Genomic DNA, 20027 nt, shown 5'->3' with positions numbered 1-20027 from the left:
GCTTCCTAGGTTGTCAGCAGGCACTGAAGATTGCAGGAGGGAAGATGCTCCTTGTAGAGGAGAGGAAGGCAGAAATGTTCAGGTCAGGTAGGGCACTGGGAAGCTAAGACCGGGGAAAAGTCAAGGCTGGACAGAATCCCCTGGGGGCTGCTGAAAGTGCAGACTCCAGCCCACCCTGGACCCCCTCAGGACTTTGTGCTTGAGTCCCAGGAACACGCATTTCTCATCAGCCCCTGGGCACAAGAGTTTGGACCTCAATGTTTCTAAGCCAAAAATCACCACACCCCACATCTCAAGTGAGGTACAGAGGTCCATTCTTCCCAGTGCAAGAACAGACCCCAAAAATAACAGAGCAACAGGCAAGAATGTGTAACTCACAGAGAATCAGGGGAGCAGAAATAGTGAGGAGCCAGGATATAATCTGCCATGATGCTCAGTGAATATTTAATAGACTGAATGAATTTAATGTATTAAAGAATGGATGTAATGACTATATTCCTTGTTGGAAAGGGTGAATGTCTTTCTCTAGGTGCAAACCTGCCAATCAATTGGTAAGAAGGCAAAGAAATAATGAAGCAACAAAAAAATTGTGATGAAACAACATCTGCATTACATGAACCAACAATTTACATGTAATTTGCAACTGTCCACTGTCAGCTCAGTTCAGTCACTCAGTCATGTCTGACTCTTTGCGACCCCATGAATTGTAGCACACCAGGCCTCCCTGTCCATCACCAACTCCTGGAGTTCACTCAAACTCACCTCCATCGAGTCAGTGGTACCATCCAGCCATCTCATCCTCTGTCGTCCCCTTCTCCTCTTGCCCCCAATCCCTCCCAGCATCAGAGTCTTTTCCAATGTGTCAACTCTTCGCATGAGGAAGCCAAAGTACTGGAGTTTCAGCTTTAGCATCATTCCTCCTAAAGAACACCCAGGACTGATCTCCTTCAGAATGGATTGGTTGGATCTCCTTGCAGTCCAAGAGACTCTAAGGAGTCTTCTCCAACACCACAGTTCAAAAGCATCAATTCTTCGGCGCTCAGCTTTCTTCACAGTCCAACTCTCACATCCATACACGACCACAGGAAAAACCATAGCCTTGACTAGACGGACCTTTGTTGGCAAAGTAATGTCTCTGCTTTTTAATATGCTATCTAGGTTGGTCATAACTTTCCTTCTTATTAACCAGTAAATGCTGTACAAGTGAGGGTTAATAGAAATCTGACTTCCACTGAGTGTTAAGGATAGTTGACCATCAGTAATTACCATTTACTCTGGCTCATCAGCAGCTGCAGCCAGGGCAACTTCTTCCTGAGCTCAGATTTACACCTCCCCAAGGCAATGGCACCCCTCTCCGGTACTCTTGCCTGGAAAATCCCATGGATGGAGGAGCCTGGTAGGCTGCAGTCCTAGTGGGCTGCCGTTTATGGGGTTGCGCAGAGTCGGACACTACTGAAATGACTTAGCATTAGCATTAGCATTAGACCCCTTGCAGAAGGCAATGGCACCCCACTCCAGTGCTCTTGCCTGGAAAATCCCATGGATGGAGGAGCCTGGTAGCCTGCAGTCCACGGGGTCGCAAAGAGTTGGACACGACTGAGTGACTTCACTCTCACTTTTCACTTTCCTGCAATGGAGAAGGAAATGGCAACCCGCTCCAGTGTTCTTGCCTGGAGAATCCCAGGGACAGGGGAGCCTGGTGGGCTACTGTCTATGGGGTCACACAGAGTCAGACACCACTGAAGCTACTTAGTAGCAGCAGCAGCAAACCCCTTGCATGGCATTAGGGCCATGTGACTAGCTCTCACCACTGGAATGAGAGAAGATTGAGCACCACTGCCAAGCTGGGAAGGGATCCTCCCCATCGTCTTCCAGCGGGATGCAGAAGCTCCCTGAGGACTCCAAGGTGCCAGACGGAAGCAGCCCTTATCTCCACATGACTACCAGGAGCAAAAGTCTTGCTCCCACACAGGCCTCACGGATGCAGACTTGAGCAATAGAGATTTTGGCCTTCAGCCCCTGAGGTGGCTTATCACAGCAATCAGCCTCTGTGCACACCATTCTCCAACTCCCAGTCTCAGGTGTTGGTGTGATCCTGGAGGCACCAACCAATGGAGAAGCTCCAGATATGCTCCAAATAACCTTGTCATCCACTAGTTCCACAAGGTCAAGAAAAGCACAATACCTCCACGAGCCCCACACTGAGATGAGCCACTTTTGAACAATATACTTCACTCCTTGTTAAGTGAAAGTACTGGGCTGGTCAAAACCTTTGTTCAGGTTTTTCGTAGCATTTTAGGGAAAAACCCAAACGAACTTTTTGGCCAACCCAATAAAAGGGTATGAATGGGCAAATTCCTTATGTGCTGATATGGAAATACCTCAGATATGTTAAGTGAAAAAATGGATAAAACAGCATATATCAGCAGTTTTCAAGGTATGATACAAGGATCCCTGAGGGTGCAAAAGACCCTTTCAGAGGGTCTGCAAGGTTCTCCAACTCTGTGTCTACATGAGGCCTTATTTCCTTCTATCCTTCAATCAAAAACAAAAAACCAGACTGACTGCATAAGCAGATAAACAAATCCAGCTATTAAGCCAGATGCTAAAATCTTTCAAATATAAAAAACTTGGCCTCACTGATTTTGTATTGGAAAATATTTTTTATAAAGTCTATTTCTCAAATACAATGGGTTTACCATTTTGTAAAGTTTTTAAATTTTTCAACTTTATTATCTAATATAGTAAATAATGATAGATATAACTCACCTTAAAGAGTTCTCGGGAGGCCTCAAAACTTTAATCCTATAGAAGGATCCTGAGACTAAAAAGTCTGACTACCACTGGTGTATATACTATCTGTTTTCATTAAAAAAAAAAGGCAGGAAAATAAGAATTTATCTTTGTACTAGTTTATATATGCATGAAGAAAAACTCACAAAGGATAAATAAACCAGTATGAGTAGTTAAGCAAAGGGAAGGTAGGAAATGGGCAGACAGAAGACCCTTTAGTGAATCTTTTTCATTCTGAATCTATGTATGTATGTATGTGCGTGTGTGTGTGTGTGTGTGTGTGTGTGTGTGTGTGTGTGTGAGACCTATTCAAAAACAACTAAAATATTAAAAAAAAAAAAAAAGAGCCAGAGACAGCATGACAAGATGAGAATGAAGTCCAGCTGAAAAGTAAAACAGCTTACAAAGTCTGTGTGAATGTCACCCCTCCCCCATACCCAGAAATAACTGTCCCCAGGTAAAATACTAGAGAATTATTCTCTGAAGAAATGAAACCGAGAGACTCAGAGCTTTCAGATGAAGACTCCTCATCTTAAACTATGACAGGCAACCACACATCACAACTTAATGGAGGTCTGCAACAGAGGAGATAGACATAAAAGCCCAGAGGAGAGTAATTCAGAAACAAAAGAAAATTTTAAATAATTTTTTAAAACAAAACAACAAAAACACAAAGTCGTACCCAAAGATATCTGAAAAGTTACTGAACCCACACTGCCAAGTTGAGGAAGGTAACTGTGCTCTCGAGAAAAGAATGTTAACTTCTGAGCCTCAGTTTCACTCAGTGTAACCAGGATAAATACTTCCTTTACAGAGTTAAGACAGGAATTTAACGAGTTATTGTTTTCTGATGACAATACATTCCCTAGCACTTAAGGAAAGCTCAAGAAATGGCATTCCTATTGCCTGTGATGCAGCAGAAAAAGCTGTGTTACTACAAAATAATTTTTTAAAAAAACAGATCAGTGTTTGCCAGAGGAGATAGTGGGGAATGGGAGAAATGCATGAACTGTTTTTATCTTTATAGTTTAAATAAACTGAATTTAAAAAACAATAGAAGTCAGTGAAATATGCTTTAAGGTTAACAATCATTTAATGTATTGACATTTTCACTTATAAACATACAATTTGCATATACAGGGAAAAACTGGTTCAGAGGACACAACAGAATACTGGAGACAGGCAAGCAATCAGAAGAGAAAAGAAAATACCAACCCGAGGGGAAAAAAAATAGAACTGCATTCCATGCCGGTGTCTATAAACTTGGGAAGGAGAAAAAGATCGCACAGAATCACAATTAATGTAGAAAACAAACGTGGGTCATTCTGTATCAATGGCAGGAACTTCTCCCATGATCCAGATCTTGCATCCCGGTCCGGCCCACTTCATGAATGTTGATCTGAAACACAGTCGCTCATCTCTCCCTTCTCTTTAAATCTAACCTTGAAGTTAACTCAAGAAATTAAATGCACAGAGCTAAGAAACAAGCAGACTGGCATGTGTGCAACATCAACGGCCAACTATTTAAAAGTGCACATGGAAATAAAATGCTGACTAAACATTTTACTTCAGTTAAAGTGAACAAGTTCCTTCCAACTCACCTAACTTCTTGATTTAGGACTACCTAAGCGAGGTGACCAAAAGATTGGCATCTATGAGAACTGGAGCCAGGGAAATGAAGCATCTCAGCCCGTCTTTATGCTGAGCACGCATTTCCTCTCAGGATGAACTCACTAGGGACAGTGAACTTCCAGACTCAACTACAGTTGCCCAGCGTGGCTTGCCCAGCTAGGGACAGGGACTGGAGATGGGGGAGCACATGTATGTCAGGACTTCAGTCCACAGGTCCCCCCACTCTGTCAGGGGGCAGAACACAGGGAGACCATCTCCTTCAAGGGCATTTCAGTGACATAACTCAGTATCTGTGGTTCCAGTAATTCCTATTTCAAAATTAACATTCCAGTGCAACATTAAAAACTGAGTTTAGTATTTTGCTTGTAAAGGATACAGCTTGAATAATGATTACCATCTGAACAAAGCTATTCTGATTACATATGATGTAAAATAAGTAACATTTTTAACCATCAAAAGCAGTATTGTCATACATCACATGTGGCGACTTTCCACCACATGACACATCCCAAGACATGACAGCCAAGTATATTTCTTTTCAGCTGGAAACAGACTCTCCAGTGTCACCAAGTACAGTAGAATTGGCGAGGGAAACAGACCTGTGGTCACCACAACGTTCATTTGGCATCTGGTTTTCATACGGAGATAGATCTATTTAAGTCTGCCTTAGAGGTGGAGTGGACTGATAAGTGAAACAAAAGACTGTGTCTGTAACTGGCCACATAAAATAAAAACAGAATTTGTGCTACCAGGAGTGTATTTTATGGAAACATGGCCACATGGAGTATAGGTGCAGAGACCTTCAATGTGCCTTTGTAAATGTACATTTTTTTAAAACATGCGGGACAGAAAACTGGAACAACTGAAGTTTTAAAATTTACACAGCTAAAGAAATAAGAAAATTACAGAAATGCAGGACCCTTGGTTTTTCAGAGCTTCACATATAAACTGGGGCTCAAAATTAAATGGTTCAAGCTTCTCTGTGACACTAAAGTCAGAAATAAAAGCTAGGCCGGTGTCCTGGTCAGGTGGAAAGGTATCTTGAGCAGGTCATTCATGTCTCTGGGCCGAAATTCCCATCTATAACCTGAGTTTCCCCCACCATGCAGCACAGAGCTCAGGGGCAGCAACAGTGCCCAGTCCTACACAAGACAGGAGATGGGCTCATCAACAGCCTTCAGAAGGACATGAAACACATCCTCCGTGCAGCCCAATCCCCTGGAACAGGAACACTGCAACTATGGCTCTCATTTCACTTTCCTCAGCATTCTCTTAATAATACTTTCTCAACAAGTAGAAAAATAAGCTATAAGTAGGCTGAAGTGGCAATAAAAAATGCCCAAAGCAAACACTAAAACCATGATGCCTCTGAAAAAGATAAATCTACCTCCACACACCTTTTTGTGGTTGTTGTGCCTTCTTCAAGTTTTAAATGATAAAGCCCTAAAATGTTGACACTCAAGTCTACTCCTAATTTGGGAAGCTTTCCAAGTATCACTACCAAAAACAAACAAATAAGAATAAAATGAAAAAGCATCATTTTCAAGGGGGGAAACTGTCATCCCATCCATCGTCCTGAGCAGTCAGCTTTGCTGGAGCCCCAGAGGCTGTGGGATATCACACCGCTGCCTAAGGAAGGTTCCAGCCTATAACTCCTGAAGTAACATGCAGCCAGTTCTGGTCTGAGGTTTCAAAGTCCGACATTAAACCAAAAAAACTGCAGTTTTTCTTGCCACGGCCATTCACTCACTCATATATCACCATGTTACCAGCAAAACACTAAAATTATCCCTTAAGAAGTAAGGCCTAACTCTAAAAACAAAATGGCCTTTCAAAACAGGTGTGTTTAAATAAAGTATTGCAAGAGTTTTATAAGGAAACCCCTCGAATGAGCCAGTGCCGCCACAGAGTCCACATTTTAGCTAAACAGCAGTCCGAAGCTTTCTCTGCAGTACTTCTATGTACTTATAAGCATTTTGTCACTACTTTCAAAAGAACTATTAAACCTATTACTAAAAACATTTATAACAAACAGAAATGCCCTGCAAATCATATTATTGCACACGGGGTATCAGAAGCTATGCACGCCGAGGTTCCACGGACTCTAGAAGACCCAGAACAGAGACCCCAGGGCCATGCCTGTGGCTGCTCCGGCCAGCATGCCCAGCGCCAGGTCACTGTCGTTGTCTCGGTACCGCTCACGAATGATGACTTGGTTGGCAGGCTGCTGTCCATAAAGCCCTGGAAAAGAAGGAAAGAACAGATTCCTGAGGAGCAGTTTGTGAAGCTCAACATTCACTCAGAAAGACAGCTCACTTGCCTGGGACCCTTCCTGAGGTTTCTCCATGCACAGCACTCCTCCTACAGACTCGTCTCCCTCAGAGAGCTAGGCATGGGGGGTGACTTTGGTGAGTGCTCCCCAGCTCTCCTTCACCACAGGTGAAGGGGACTCGGCTTGGCCGAGTGAGAGGGATACCCCATATTTTAAGATGGAACTAAGAGAAAATCAAGATGCTCAGTTTCCCAAGGTCCACAGTCCCGGACACTACAGACAGCAGAATCCTAATGAAGTTGCAAACCCCAGCCCACAGTGTCCGCTTCAGGCCCCATAGTGTTCATCAGGATGGCAGGCAGACCAGGAACACAGGAGACACATAAAGCCTAGAGACTGGGAGGGCCAAGGATCCCCATCCAGAAGTTAATGAATTTAAATTAAGCCTTAAATCTGCTAACGTAATCTGCTCTCCATTTTTAATGTTATGCCTTTATGGAGAAAAATATTTGTCAGAGGGAAAACATCTCAAAAACAAACTTTAAACAAATTTAAAGTTATTTGCACAATTAAAGTTCTCAATTGGAAATGTTTGTTTTCTTCTGTATTTCACAATATGTTGTCCAAAAGCTACTTAGCTTTAAAATTGTTCCCACAGGACTTCCCTGGTGGTGCAGTGGATAAGAATCCACCTGCCAATGCAGTGGACACAGGTTCGATCCCCAGACCAGGAGGACTCCACATACTGCAAAGCAACTAAGCCTGTGCACCACCACTACTGAGCCCACACTCCAGAGCCCACGAGCTACAACCAGTGAGCCCGCAGGCCCTACAGCCTGTGCTCTAAACAAGAGAAGAGCCCCCAGTCTCTGCAACCAGAAAAAGCCCACATGCAACCACAAAGACCCAGCACAACTGTAAATAAATTTCCTCACATACAGTGTTAACTTTCCTCCTTGACCCATTATTCTCTTAACAGTTCAACCCTAGGAAAAGTGAGAAATTGATCCAATAGTGATATGTCCATGAAGAAAGAAGATACTAAATGATAAGTGCTTACCAGTCTAAGCACTTACAGTGTTACAAGCATTTATATGTATAGACTCACTTAATCCTCACAACAATCCTAGGAGTTGAGCTCACTGTTATCCCTATTCTATAAACAGGCAAAGAGGGAGGTACGTGGGGCCTGAGCACAGTGAGTGCATGCCAACTCAGGCACTCTGGCTACAGTGTGCACTCAGACCCCAATGCCCCTGATATGATGAAGGAAAGAGAAGCATCAAAGCCACAGAGTAGGAAAATGAGACCATTATAAACCTAAAGGCTTATCAAGGTCAGACAATAACACTAGAAGCAAGGATTTTCTTTTTTTAATGTAATATTTAAACTGCATAACTGGTGAACTGTAGCATTCATAATCACAGCCTTGAAATTTTAAAAATTTCAATTAGGCAACTCCAACTAGTAACATGTAATACAGCAGGACCCTATAGCTGACCTAATTTAAAGACCCCTGGAAAATCTAAATCTGCATTCCAGCTTTAGCTCCACAGAAGGACCCCCTCACTCCATGACCAGGAGCCAACTTCTCCTGCAGCTCATCTCTGTTCCTACCAAAAGCTAAGTCTTTATCAAAGTCAGCTGGGGAACATTTCCAAACTGTACTTAATTTAATTACCTAATTTAATCTTTACATAAATGATCCAAACAGGAATGTAGAAAAGGAAGATACTGAGATATTTTAAGAACAACTAAGTCAGATACTTTAGGCCTCCCTTGTGGCTCATATGGTGAAGAATCCATCTGCAATGTAGGAGACCTTGGTTCGATTCCTGGGTTGGGAAGATCCTGGAAAGACTAAATAAAGGCAGATAACTTTTACAAATTACTATCAAACCAAGAAATTGAGAATTACAAAATCTAGAGGTGTTCTCTCAGACTTGGCCCTGGAAACCACAGAGCAATTACATGTCATGAGTACCATCTCGACAAGACAGAAACAGAGGACTCTAACCAAAGGAGCCAATTCAAACCAAAGACCTCAAGCCCACATCAAACGACAACTGAACAAATGTCCACTAGTGCGGGAAAATTAAAACAGAATACTTACAGTGTGTACACAGCACTTTTTAAATTTGTTGACTGACCACCGGTTTCAGTAATATTAAAGAGAGGCCTTTAACCTTCTCTGCACAACGGCCTCTATGGACACTGCAAGGCAGTGCGTCATGAAGCTGGCAAAGCACCAGAGTCCTAGAAAGGCCAAATGAAGAGCTCCTGTCTGGTTCCCAGCATGATGCTGCTGTGGGATGACCACAACTGAGCAGCCCTTTCACAGCAAGCACACTTACAGTGTGTACACAGCACTTTTAAAATTGGTTGGTAGGCATTTGGCTGTCATGAGGCAAATGCCAAATGCCTACCAATTGCACTCAGCCCTCAGCAGCAAGTTATCTGAGGTTGCACCGAGAATGCTGTCTCATTCTTCATGATGAAAGTCAAAGGCAGGGATGGAATCCTGTGTGTAAAAATTCCCTTCACAAGCACAAAACTTCTGCTCTTCTACAGAGTAAGAAACAGCTAGGATTATCCCAATCTATGGCCTAGGGGCTGAATAAAAGTCTGGCTCTCATCAGACAAATAGGCTAGGACTTAAAAACTGAACACAAACTGCAAAATAAATGGGAAAAAATAATTTATACAAGAGAAGATTTAATTTGTAAACAATTACACAATCTTTACCTTTGCCAGTAATCAGAAATGTAAACTAAGGCAACCTGGTTCCATGTTAAGATCTAGTGAGGTTATCAAAACTTTCAGAGCACGACAAAAACAGCAGGCAATTGTGATGCAACTGCAGAGAAACCAGCACATCAGTAACTCCTGGGGCATTATAAACTGGTGACCTACTCTGGGAAACAACTTAGTAAATGCACAGCATCAAGAGTTACTGTAATACCGTCAGATGAAATGAAATAAGTATAAACTTCCCTCAAAACAATCCAGAGCTGGGGAAAAAGGTACAGATGAAACAAGATGCTGTAACTGTTAAAGTTGGTAACAGGTAAATTTAACAGCTCACTTACTGTCCTTACTGTAAACTTTTATAATTTTAAAATGTATCAAAACAAAATGTTTATGCCCTTTGACATATTAATATACATAAATCAAAAATGTATTCTAAGACATACTTAACAGGAATAAAAAACAAACTGATTAGAAACAGTCAAAGCAATATCTATGACAGAAAAATTGAACAGAAAAAGTAAACAGCCAATACGTACTAGAAGACTTCATATTACCCCATATGATAGGATGCAATCATTAAAAAATACTAATGAAGATTATGTAGCCCTCTGGACAAAATATATAAAATTTTTAAATGAGAATGGAATGTAAAACGTAATGTAATGCCATTAACAAAACCAAACAAAATAAAGCAAACACACTCCAAAAAAGTAATGTAAGATAACAAAGATGAAACTATTATTTTATAAGAAGAAAATAAACAAAAATAGCTGTGCTAGGATCAGAGGATAGACAAATATCTCACTTTTTAGTATCATTATTTCACTGGTTTTCAACTTGACATAAAAAAAAAAAAATCAAGCAAGGCAAAACTCTTCAGAGTCTACACTACCTTAATGATCAGCATCAGATTCCCAAAACAGGTAACTGGAGAAACTCTACTCTATTAGGTGCTAACGCACCACTAACCACCACTAACTGTGAGTCTGGGGAAAACCAGACTCTGTGGCAACCCCACTGGCTTCTTTGCGGCATTAATATCAGTGACCACTCACTATTCTGGTAACACTGTCCCTCCACTGCTTCTGCGATAAGGCACTGTGCTAGATTCCTGATCTCTCAGCAACCTCTGGGCTCCCATTCCAATCCATTCATCAGTTCGCTCTCATGTGTGTCGCTCTGACATGCCGTACTCACTGAGAACTGCACCTGCCTGACTTCACCTGCTCCCTGGGGTCTGGGTATGGCCTCACTCTTCAGGCCATCAGCCACATAGCTCAGCTCACCCTTGCCCTGGCTGTAGGCTCCGGCACCACTGCCAGCATATTCTTGACCTCCACCCTAGAGACGTCCCCCTGCCCAGGCTGCACCCAGGACTTGACGCTATCTCAGTTCAGTTCAGATGCTCAGTCATGTCTGACTCTTTGAGACCCCATGGACTGCAGCAGCCAGGCTTCCCTGTCCATCACCAACTCACAGAGCTTGCTCAAACTCATGTCCATCAAATCGGTGATGCCATCCAACCATCTTATCCTCTGTCGTCCCCTTCTCCTCCTTCCTTGAATCTTTCCCAGCATCAGGGTCTTTTCCAATGAGTCAGTTCTTCGCATCAGGTGGCTAAAGTATTGGAGTTTCAGCTTCAGTATCAGTCCTTCCAATGAATATTCAGGACTGATTTTCCTTGTTGCTATCTACACAGGTCAATCGCTCATACCTAACACTTAGTTTCAGGTGAGATGAAAACGAAAGGAGTAAATATAAGCCTTCCCCAGGGTAAAATATGAGCCCTTCCATGCCCCTACTTCATCTGCAAAATGAAACATCACCTCCATAGTGAAAATTTTTGAAGCTACAACCAGAAGGAAAAAAACAGGAGAAAGATTACCTCTTATTCCTTAAAATGCGACTCTTAGGTTATTTGTTAATATAAGTGTATTGCAGTAAGTACAAATTCTCATCTTGGGAATGAATCTGAATACAACAATGAAGTTTTAAAAACCAAGCCTACTCTAACTTTGTAAAGTAGTGTGAAAATATATAATGCTTTCTTTTTTTTTTTTCAATAGCACAGTGACTTGTCATCTATAACCAGAAAAATTACAGTTCACTTACCCCTAAACTGACAAATAAAACTTCCTCAGGCTTCACTGATCTACACACTGAATGATGAGAAACTAGGAATGAAAGGCTGGCATGAGTTACCTGCATACGGGTACTGATAGGGTACAGCATAAGCCTGTCCATTTGCAGCATAGACAACTTGAGTTCCTGGTGGGTATGCACCACTGTATGGACCATAGCCATACGCCTGCTGAAAAAGATATAAGCCCATTAGAAATACAATTTTAAAATTCAACATCCATTTACAATAAAAACTCTCAACCAAATGGTTATAAAGAGAACATATCTCAACATAAGAAAAACTACGTATGACAAGCCCATAGCTAGCATCAACACTCAATGGATGATGAAAAGCTAAACGATTTCTCTATGATCAGGAACAAGACAATGATGCCTACTGTACCCACTTTTATTCAACATACTATGAGAAGGCCAAGTCAGAGCCATTTAGACAAGAAAAGGAAATAAAAGGCATCCAAACTAGAAAGGAAAAAGTACTGAGTTAGCCAAAAAGTTTGCTGGGGCTTTTCTGTAAGATGGTATGGAAAAAAAACCAAATGAACTTTTTGGCCAACCCAATAAAACTGTCACTATTTGCAGATGACAGAATAGTATATAAAGAAAACCCTAAAGACTCTACAGAAAAAACTAAGAATAAATGAATTCAGTAAAGTTCCAGGATATAAAATTCATACACATAAATCTGTTGAATTTCAATACACTAGGAACAAACTCTCAGAAAGAGCAATTAGGAAAATCATACTATGTACAATTGCATCAAAACAATAAATTATGATCTTCCCGACCCAGGGAGCAAATCAGGGTCTCCTGCACTGCAGGCAGATTCTTTACCATCTAACACACCACGGAAGCCCAGGATAAGCATACTACTATATATAAAATAGATAATCAACAAGGACCTGATGTATAGCACTGGGAACTCTACCCAAAACTCTGTAATAACCTATAAGGGAAAAGAGCCTGAAAAATAATAGACATACATATATGTACAGATGAATCAGTTTGTTGTACACTTCAAACTAATACAGTATTGTAAACCAAGTATGTTGTTGTTCAGTCGCTCAATCATGTCCAACTCTTTGCCATCGCATGGACTGCAGCACGCCAGGCTTCCCTGTCCTATCTCCGGGAGTTTGCTCAGATTCGTGCCCACTGAGTCGGTGATGCAGCCCAATCAGCTCATCCTCTGTTGCCTCCTTCTCCTACCCTCAATCTTTCCCAGCATCAGTGTTTTCCAATGAATCAGCTCTTCTCATCAGGTGGCCAAAGTATTGGAACTTCAGCTTCTGTCCTTCCAATGAATATTCAGGGTTAATTTCCTTTAGGATTGACTGGTTTGATCTCCTTGCTGTGCAAGACACTCTCAAGAGTCTTCTCCAATATCACGGTGCAAAAGCATCAATTCTTCAGCACTCAGCCTTCTTTGTGGTCCAACTCTCACACCCTACATAACTACTTGAAAAACCATAGCTTTGACTATACAGACCTTTGTCTACAAAGTGATGTCTCTGCTTTTTAATACACTGTCTAGGTTTGTCATAGCTTTTCTTCCAAGGAGCAAGCGTCTTTTGTGGCTGCTGCCACCATCCACAGTGATTCTGGAGCCCAAGAATATAAAATCTATAACTGTTTCCACTTTTTCCCCTTCTGTTTCCCATAAAGTGATGGGACCGAATGCCATGACCATATTCTTAATTTTTTGAATGTTGAGTTTTAAGCCAGGTTTTCACTCTCCTCTTTCACAAAGAGGCTCTTTAGTTCCTCTTTGCTTTCTGCCATTAGAGTGGTATTATCTGCATATCTGAGGCTCTTGATACTTCTCACAGCAATCTTAACTCCAGCTTGGGATTCATCCAGCCTACATTTTGCATGATACACTGTGCACATAAATTAAATAAGCAGGGTGACAATATACAGCCTTGACATACTCCTTTTACCAATTCTGAACCAATCCACTGTTCCATGTCTGGTTCTAACTTCCTTCTTAAGCTGCTTACACGTTTCTCAGGAGACAGGTAAAGTGGTCTGGTATTCCCATCTCTTTAAGAATTTTCCACAGTTTGTTGTGATCCACACAGTCAAAGGATTTAGCATTGTCAATGAAGCAAAAGTACATGTTTTTCTCAAATTCCCTTGCTTTTTCTATGATCCAACAGATGTTGGCAATTTGATCTCTGGTACCTGCCTCTTCAAAACCCAACTTGTTTATCTGGAAGTTTTTGGTTCATGTACTCCTAAAGCCTAGATTGAAGGATTTTGAGCATAACCTTGCTAGCATGTGAAATGAGCGCAACTGTATAGTCTGAACATTCTTTAGTGTTGCCTTTCTTTGGGATTGGAATGAAAAACACCTTCTCCAGTCCTGTGGCCAAGGCTGAGTTTTCTCAATTTGCTGACATAATGTGTGCAGCACTTTTAACAGCATCATCTTTTAGGATTTGAAATAGTTCAGCTGGAATTCCATCACCTCCACTAGCTTTATTTGTAGTAATTAATTCTTCCTAAGACCCACTTGACTTCACACTCCAGGATGTCTGGCTCTAGGTGAATGACCACACCATCGTGGTTATCCGGGTCATTAAAATCTTATTTGTATAGTTCTGTATATTCTTACCACTTTCTTAATTTCTTCTGCTTCTGTGAGGTCCCTGCTGTTTCTGTCCTTTATTGTGCCCATCTCTGCATGAAATTGGTATCTTCCAATTTTCTTGAAGAAATCTCTAGTCTTTCCCATTCTGTTGTTTTCCTCTATTTCTTTGCACTGTTTACCTAAAAAGGCCTTTTTATCTCTCCTTGCTGTTCTTTGGAACTCTACATTCGGTTGGGAATATCTTTCCCTTTGTCATTTGCCTTTGGCTTGTCTTCGTTCTCAGCTGTTTGTAAGGTGTCCTCAGACCACCATTTTGCCTTCTTGCATTTCTTCTTCTTTGGGATGGTTTTGGTCACCACCTCCTATTCAGTGTTACAAACCTCCATCCACAGTTCTTCAGGCACCTTATTTACCAGATCTAATCCCTTGAATCTATTCGTCACCTCCACTGTATAATCATAAGGGCTTTGATTTAGATCATACTTGAATGGTCTAGTGGTTTTCCCTATTTTCCAATTTAAGTCTGAATTCTTCAGTAAGGAACTCAATCTGAGCCACAGTCAGCTCCAGGTCTTGTTTTTGCTGACTGTAGAAACTTCTCCATCTTTGGCTGCAAAGAACGTTATCAATCTAATTTCAGTATTGACCATCTGGTGATGTCCACGTGTAGAGTTGTCTCTTGTGTTGCTGGAAGAGGGTGTTTGCAATGACTAGTGCATTCTCTTGGCAAAACTCAACCTTTGTCCTGCTTCTTTTTGTACTCCAAGCTAAACTTGCCTGTAACAGCTTATCTCTTGACTTCCTACTTTTGCATCCCAATCTTCTATGATGAAAAGAACACTTTTCTAGTGTTAGTTCTAGAAGGTCTTGTAGGTCTTCATAAAACCGGTCAACTTCAGCTTCTTTGGCTTTAGTGGCTGGAGCACAGATTGGATTACTGTGGTGTTGAATGGTTTGCCTTGGAAACAGATGGAGATCATTCTATCATTTTTGAGATTGCAACCAAGTATTTCACTCTGAACTCTTTTGTTGACTATAAGGGCTAGTCCATTTCTTCTAAGGGATTCTTGACCACAGTAGTAGATACAATGGTCATCTGAATTAAATTCGCCCATTCCCATCCATTTTAGTTCACTGATTCCTAAAGTACTGATGTTCACTCTTGGCATCTCCTTCTTGACCATGTCCAATTTACCTTGATTCATGGACCTAACATTCCAGGTTCCTATTCAATATTGCTCTTTACAGCACTGGACTTTATTTTCGCCACCAGACACATCCACAGCTGAGCCTCATTTCCTCTTTGGCCAAGCTACTTCATTCTTTCAGACCTATTTCTCCACTCTTCCCCAGTATCATATTGGATACCTACTGACCTGGGAGGCTTATCTTCCAGTGTCATATCTTTTTGCCTTTTCATTCTGTTCATGGGGTTCTCAAGGCAAGAATACTTCAGGGGTCTGCCATTCTCTTCTCCAGTACATCACGTTTTATCAAAAGTCACCACCATGACCCATCTATCCATCACAGCATGGCTCACAATTTCACCAAGTTGCACAAGGCTGTGATCCCTGTGATCATTTTGGTTAGCTTTCCGTGACTGTGGTTTTCATTCTAGAGGTGGTGGGATTATAGTCAAGTATATGCTAATATAAGTACACTTGATATCTAAGTATATCAAGTATACTCTAATATAAAATGAAAATTATAAAACAAAACAAAAAAGCAATAAAATGGCTAGGATAAATTTAACCAAAGACGTGAAGGGCCTATACACTGAAAACTATACAACAGTGATGAAAGATATTGAAAATACAAATAAATGAAAATATATTCCAAGCTAATGGATTGGAAAAATAATTAAAATGTCCATACTATCCAAAATAATCTATAGATTCAATGCAATTCCTATCAAATTTCCAATGCCATTTTTTGTAGAAATATGGAACTACAAAAGACCCAACATAGCCAAAGAAAGAAGAATAAAGCTGAAGGTATCATGCTCCCAGATTTCAAACTCAACTACAAAGTAATGACAACAGTATGGTATTGGCATAAAAACAGACACAGAATCAATGGAACAGGAGAACCCAGAAACAAACCTACATATACATAGTAAATTCACTTACCACAAAGGAGCCAAAAATATACAAAACAATGGGGAAAGGAGAGTCTCTTCAATAAATGGTGCTGAGAAAGTTAAGATAATCATATGCAAAAGAATGAAATTTGACCATACATGGTATCTTATACCATACACAAAAATTGACTCAAAGTGGACTAAAGATGTAAAATCTTGAAACCCTAAAACTCCTAGAAAAAAATCATAGGTGATAAGCTCAACAGTGGTTACAGTGATGATTTTTTTGGATCTGATTCCAAAATCAAAGGCAACAAAAGCAAAAATGTGAGACTACATCAAACTAAAAAGCTCCTGAACAACAAAGGAAATTGTCAACGAAATGAAAAGGCAAGCTATCAAATGGGAGAAAATATTCACAAATCATGTTATCTGATAAGAAGTTAATATCTTCTTACAAGGAACTCATACAACTCAAAGGCAAAAAACAATCTGATTAAAAAACAGACCAAAGAACTAAATAGACATCTTCCCAAAGAAGAAATACAGATGGTCAACAGGCACATGAAACGATATTCAACGTCACTAATCATCAGGGAAATGCAAATCAAAACCACAATGAGTGTCACCTCGCACTTATTAGAATGACTATTACTAAAAACACAAAAAATAACAACTGCTGACAAGGATGTGAAGAAAAGGGAACCCTCAAACACAATTATTAACATGATATTAAAATGATTAAATTAAAATGATTAAAATGATATTAAAATGATAAGATTTTATCTTATCTGGTGCCTCCTGTATCTAAAACAATAATAGAAGGAAGTTTCTCTAAAAATTAAGACTAGAATTACCAGTTGATTCGGCAATTCCACTTCTGAGTATTTATTCAAAGGAAACAAAAACACTAACACAAAAAGGTATCTGTATCCCCAAGTTCAATGCAGCATTATTTACAATAGCTAAGATACAGAAACAATGTAAAGTGTCCATCAATTAACAAACATATAAAGAAAACGTGGTCCAAATATGCAATGGAATATTATTCTACCATTAAAAAAGGACATCTTGCCTTTTTTTGTCCGCATGGATAGACCCTGAGTTTTTGAAAGAAGTCAAAGACAAATACCATACGATCTCATCTGTATGTGGAATCTATCTTTAAAACAAAAACAAAAAAAAAGTTCACAGATACAGAGAACAGACTGGTAGTTGCCAAAGAGGAGGGGGAACCAGAGAGGTGGGGTGGCGGGGTGGGCAGGGAATGAACAAATTGGGTAAGGGAATCAAAACGTACAAACGTCCAGTCATAAAATAAATAAGCCATGGGGATGTAACGCACACCACGGTGGCTATAGTTTATACTACTATACTGCATATTTGAAAGTTGCTAAGACAGTAGATCTTAAAAGTTCTCAGCATTTAAGAAAACAATTCTTTACATACGGTGACATGTTAAACAGACCTACTGCAGTGATGATTTTGCAATATATACCAATACAGATTATGCTGTACAATGGAAACTAACATAGTGTTGCATGTCAAATACACCTCAGTTTTTTTAAACACAACTTGAAACAACTGACAATGTATTAAAATTGGTTCTCCAAATTCCAGTCTATAATGTATGACTGTTGCTGCTGCTGCCGCTAAGTCGCTTCAGTCGTATCCGACTCTGTGCAACCCCACTGACGGCAGCCCACCAGGCTCCGCCGTCCCTGGGATTCTCTAGGCAAGATCACTGGAGTGGGTTGCCATTTCCTTCTCCGTTGCATGAAACTGAAAAGTGAAAGTGAAGTCGCTCAGTCGTGTCCGACCCTCAGTGACCCCATGGACTGCAGCCCACCAGGCTCCTCTGCCCATGGGATTTTCCAGGCAAGAGTACTGGAGTGGGGTGCCATCGCCTTCTCCGTAAAGTATGACAGTCTATTAAAAAAGTAAAGAATATGAGACAGTGTGCTCATATACTTTAAGGTTCTAAAAATACAAACCCATAACTGAAACCTACTTTCAGGCTGTAAAATAAAGAAGGCAGAAAAACACAACAAAAAAGAGAACTGGACTTGCCAGTGATTCTAACTTCAATTCAGCTCTGCCATTAACCTGACCTTCAGTAAGTCATCTATCTATAGGCCTTATATTGTTCATCTTGAAAATGATCAGTTTGGACTAAGTGATAAATGAGATTCATCCAACGTCAGTTTTCTCTTGGTAAAACCAACCTAGTAGCAAAACCCTTCCCACAAAACCCTCCCCAGTCCAATTTCCAGAAGTTCCTGAGTGGAGAATATAAAAGACTGAGGCTATTGAGGAGTCTGAAGACAGAGGCCTGGACAGGTGACCGGCAGTTTTCCAACAGAACATGCCTATGAAAGAACACAGCCAGAAATGAGCAGTGGACTGCTTCCACTGACCAAGTAAAGGACTGGAAAGCATGGAGATAAAAGGCCTGGCCTCCCTTCGGAGCTCACAGCTGGTGGGAAGGTAGATGTGTTTACAGACAATTACAATTATTGTTACTATGTGACAAAGGCTACCACACAGGCAGCAGCTGCAGCCTGGCAAATACACAGGTAGATCTGAATCTGTTATCTTACAAAAGCAGGAGATAGGACTTATGCTTTTGGAGGATAAAATAGATGCAGATGTTTTCCCTATTCTTCCTGCTACATACAACTGAAAACCCTGGACATTACACATACAACAAACGTAAGGAGACTATGAAAGGTGGAGAGAAGGCGGTCAACTGTCTGCGGACTTCATGACCCTAAGAAGGACATGCAGTGAGTCCCTTGGGTTTTCTTTTTGCCTCCTACATCCTAGACTGGATAAAGTAGAAGTGGCAACACAGAAATGCCAGTATGTGCAGACCTTTCTTTGTCTTCCTCGAAGAAAGCCTGCTGTCTCTACCCAAAGAACCTGGGAAGGTAATCTAGCAAGAGAGACCATTTTTAGGCAATACCTGCTCCACTCCAACCAAACAACACGAAAATAGCTGTGGCTATTACTTCCACCAGCAAAGTTAAGTCTGGAGAAAGGGTCTCGCCCACCCCATCCTGAACAGTGTCAGAGAAGGTCAAGTAGGAAGCTGGAAATACCATCCCTGTCGGATAGAAACATGGCAGCCCCAGTCCCATGCCGGTGTCAGTGGAGACCATGCAGGGAGCCAGAACTTTCATCTCTGCCCAGCGGAAACAAGGTGCCCCTTCCCATCCTGCTGGGGTAGGATCAACAGGGACCGAGTGGAGAAGAAGTACGTTCACAACCTCTTACCAGTAACCATTGTTATATAGTTACAGAGAGGCTTATGGGAAACAGCTGAAAATGTCCCTCCACCTCCCAGGCAGGCTGGTGTCAGCAGAGACCTAGAGAAGGGCCTGAATTCCCAGCCCTCGAGAAGTGACAATGAACCACAGTCAACTGGGATCCAGTGGAAGACCTGGACTTCCACCCTTCACATGGAAGAAACAAAGCAAGCCTCACCCACCTGAGAAGCATTAGAAGGAACTCTGCTAAAATGCAGGACTTGAATAGATTCAGTCTTATAATATTTAAAATTTCCAGGTTTTGATAAAAAATAATTTGTCATACCAAGAACCAGGAAGATCTCAAATTGAAATGAGAAAAGACAAAAGAGACGAACACCAAGGTAACAAAGATGTTGGAATTACCTAGGAAGGACTTTAAAGCAGCTACCATTAAGAGAAATTACAGACAGGTGGTAATGACCTTACCACAGGTGACACAGTGGTAAAGAATCTGCC

At 41.1% G+C, this 20027-nt stretch overlaps 1 protein-coding gene across 4 annotated transcripts in view; it reads right to left on the bottom strand.

Annotated features, from left to right (window-relative positions):
* Window positions 1-3867: 3867 nt before the first annotated feature.
* PLEKHB2 (pleckstrin homology domain containing B2) overlaps window positions 3868-20027 on the bottom strand; it is a 50164-nt gene continuing 34004 nt past the window's right edge. For 3 of the 4 annotated variants that reach the window (XM_070801523.1, XM_019968819.2, XM_070801529.1), the window contains exons 7-8: window positions 11651-11759; window positions 3868-6666 (exon numbers count right to left, since the gene is read on the bottom strand). In XM_070801523.1, the coding sequence (XP_070657624.1) occupies window positions 6530-6666; window positions 11651-11759 (246 nt within the window). In that variant the 3' untranslated portion in view covers window positions 3868-6529. The remainder of the gene's footprint in view (window positions 6667-11650; window positions 11760-20027) is intronic. The other variant, XM_019968836.2, reaches the window with a different exon arrangement.

Source organism: Bos indicus, chromosome 2 (genome assembly GCF_029378745.1).
Source record: "Bos indicus isolate NIAB-ARS_2022 breed Sahiwal x Tharparkar chromosome 2, NIAB-ARS_B.indTharparkar_mat_pri_1.0, whole genome shotgun sequence".
NCBI lineage: Eukaryota > Metazoa > Chordata > Mammalia > Artiodactyla > Bovidae > Bos > Bos indicus.
This window is presented reverse-complemented; position numbering and strand designations above follow the sequence as displayed.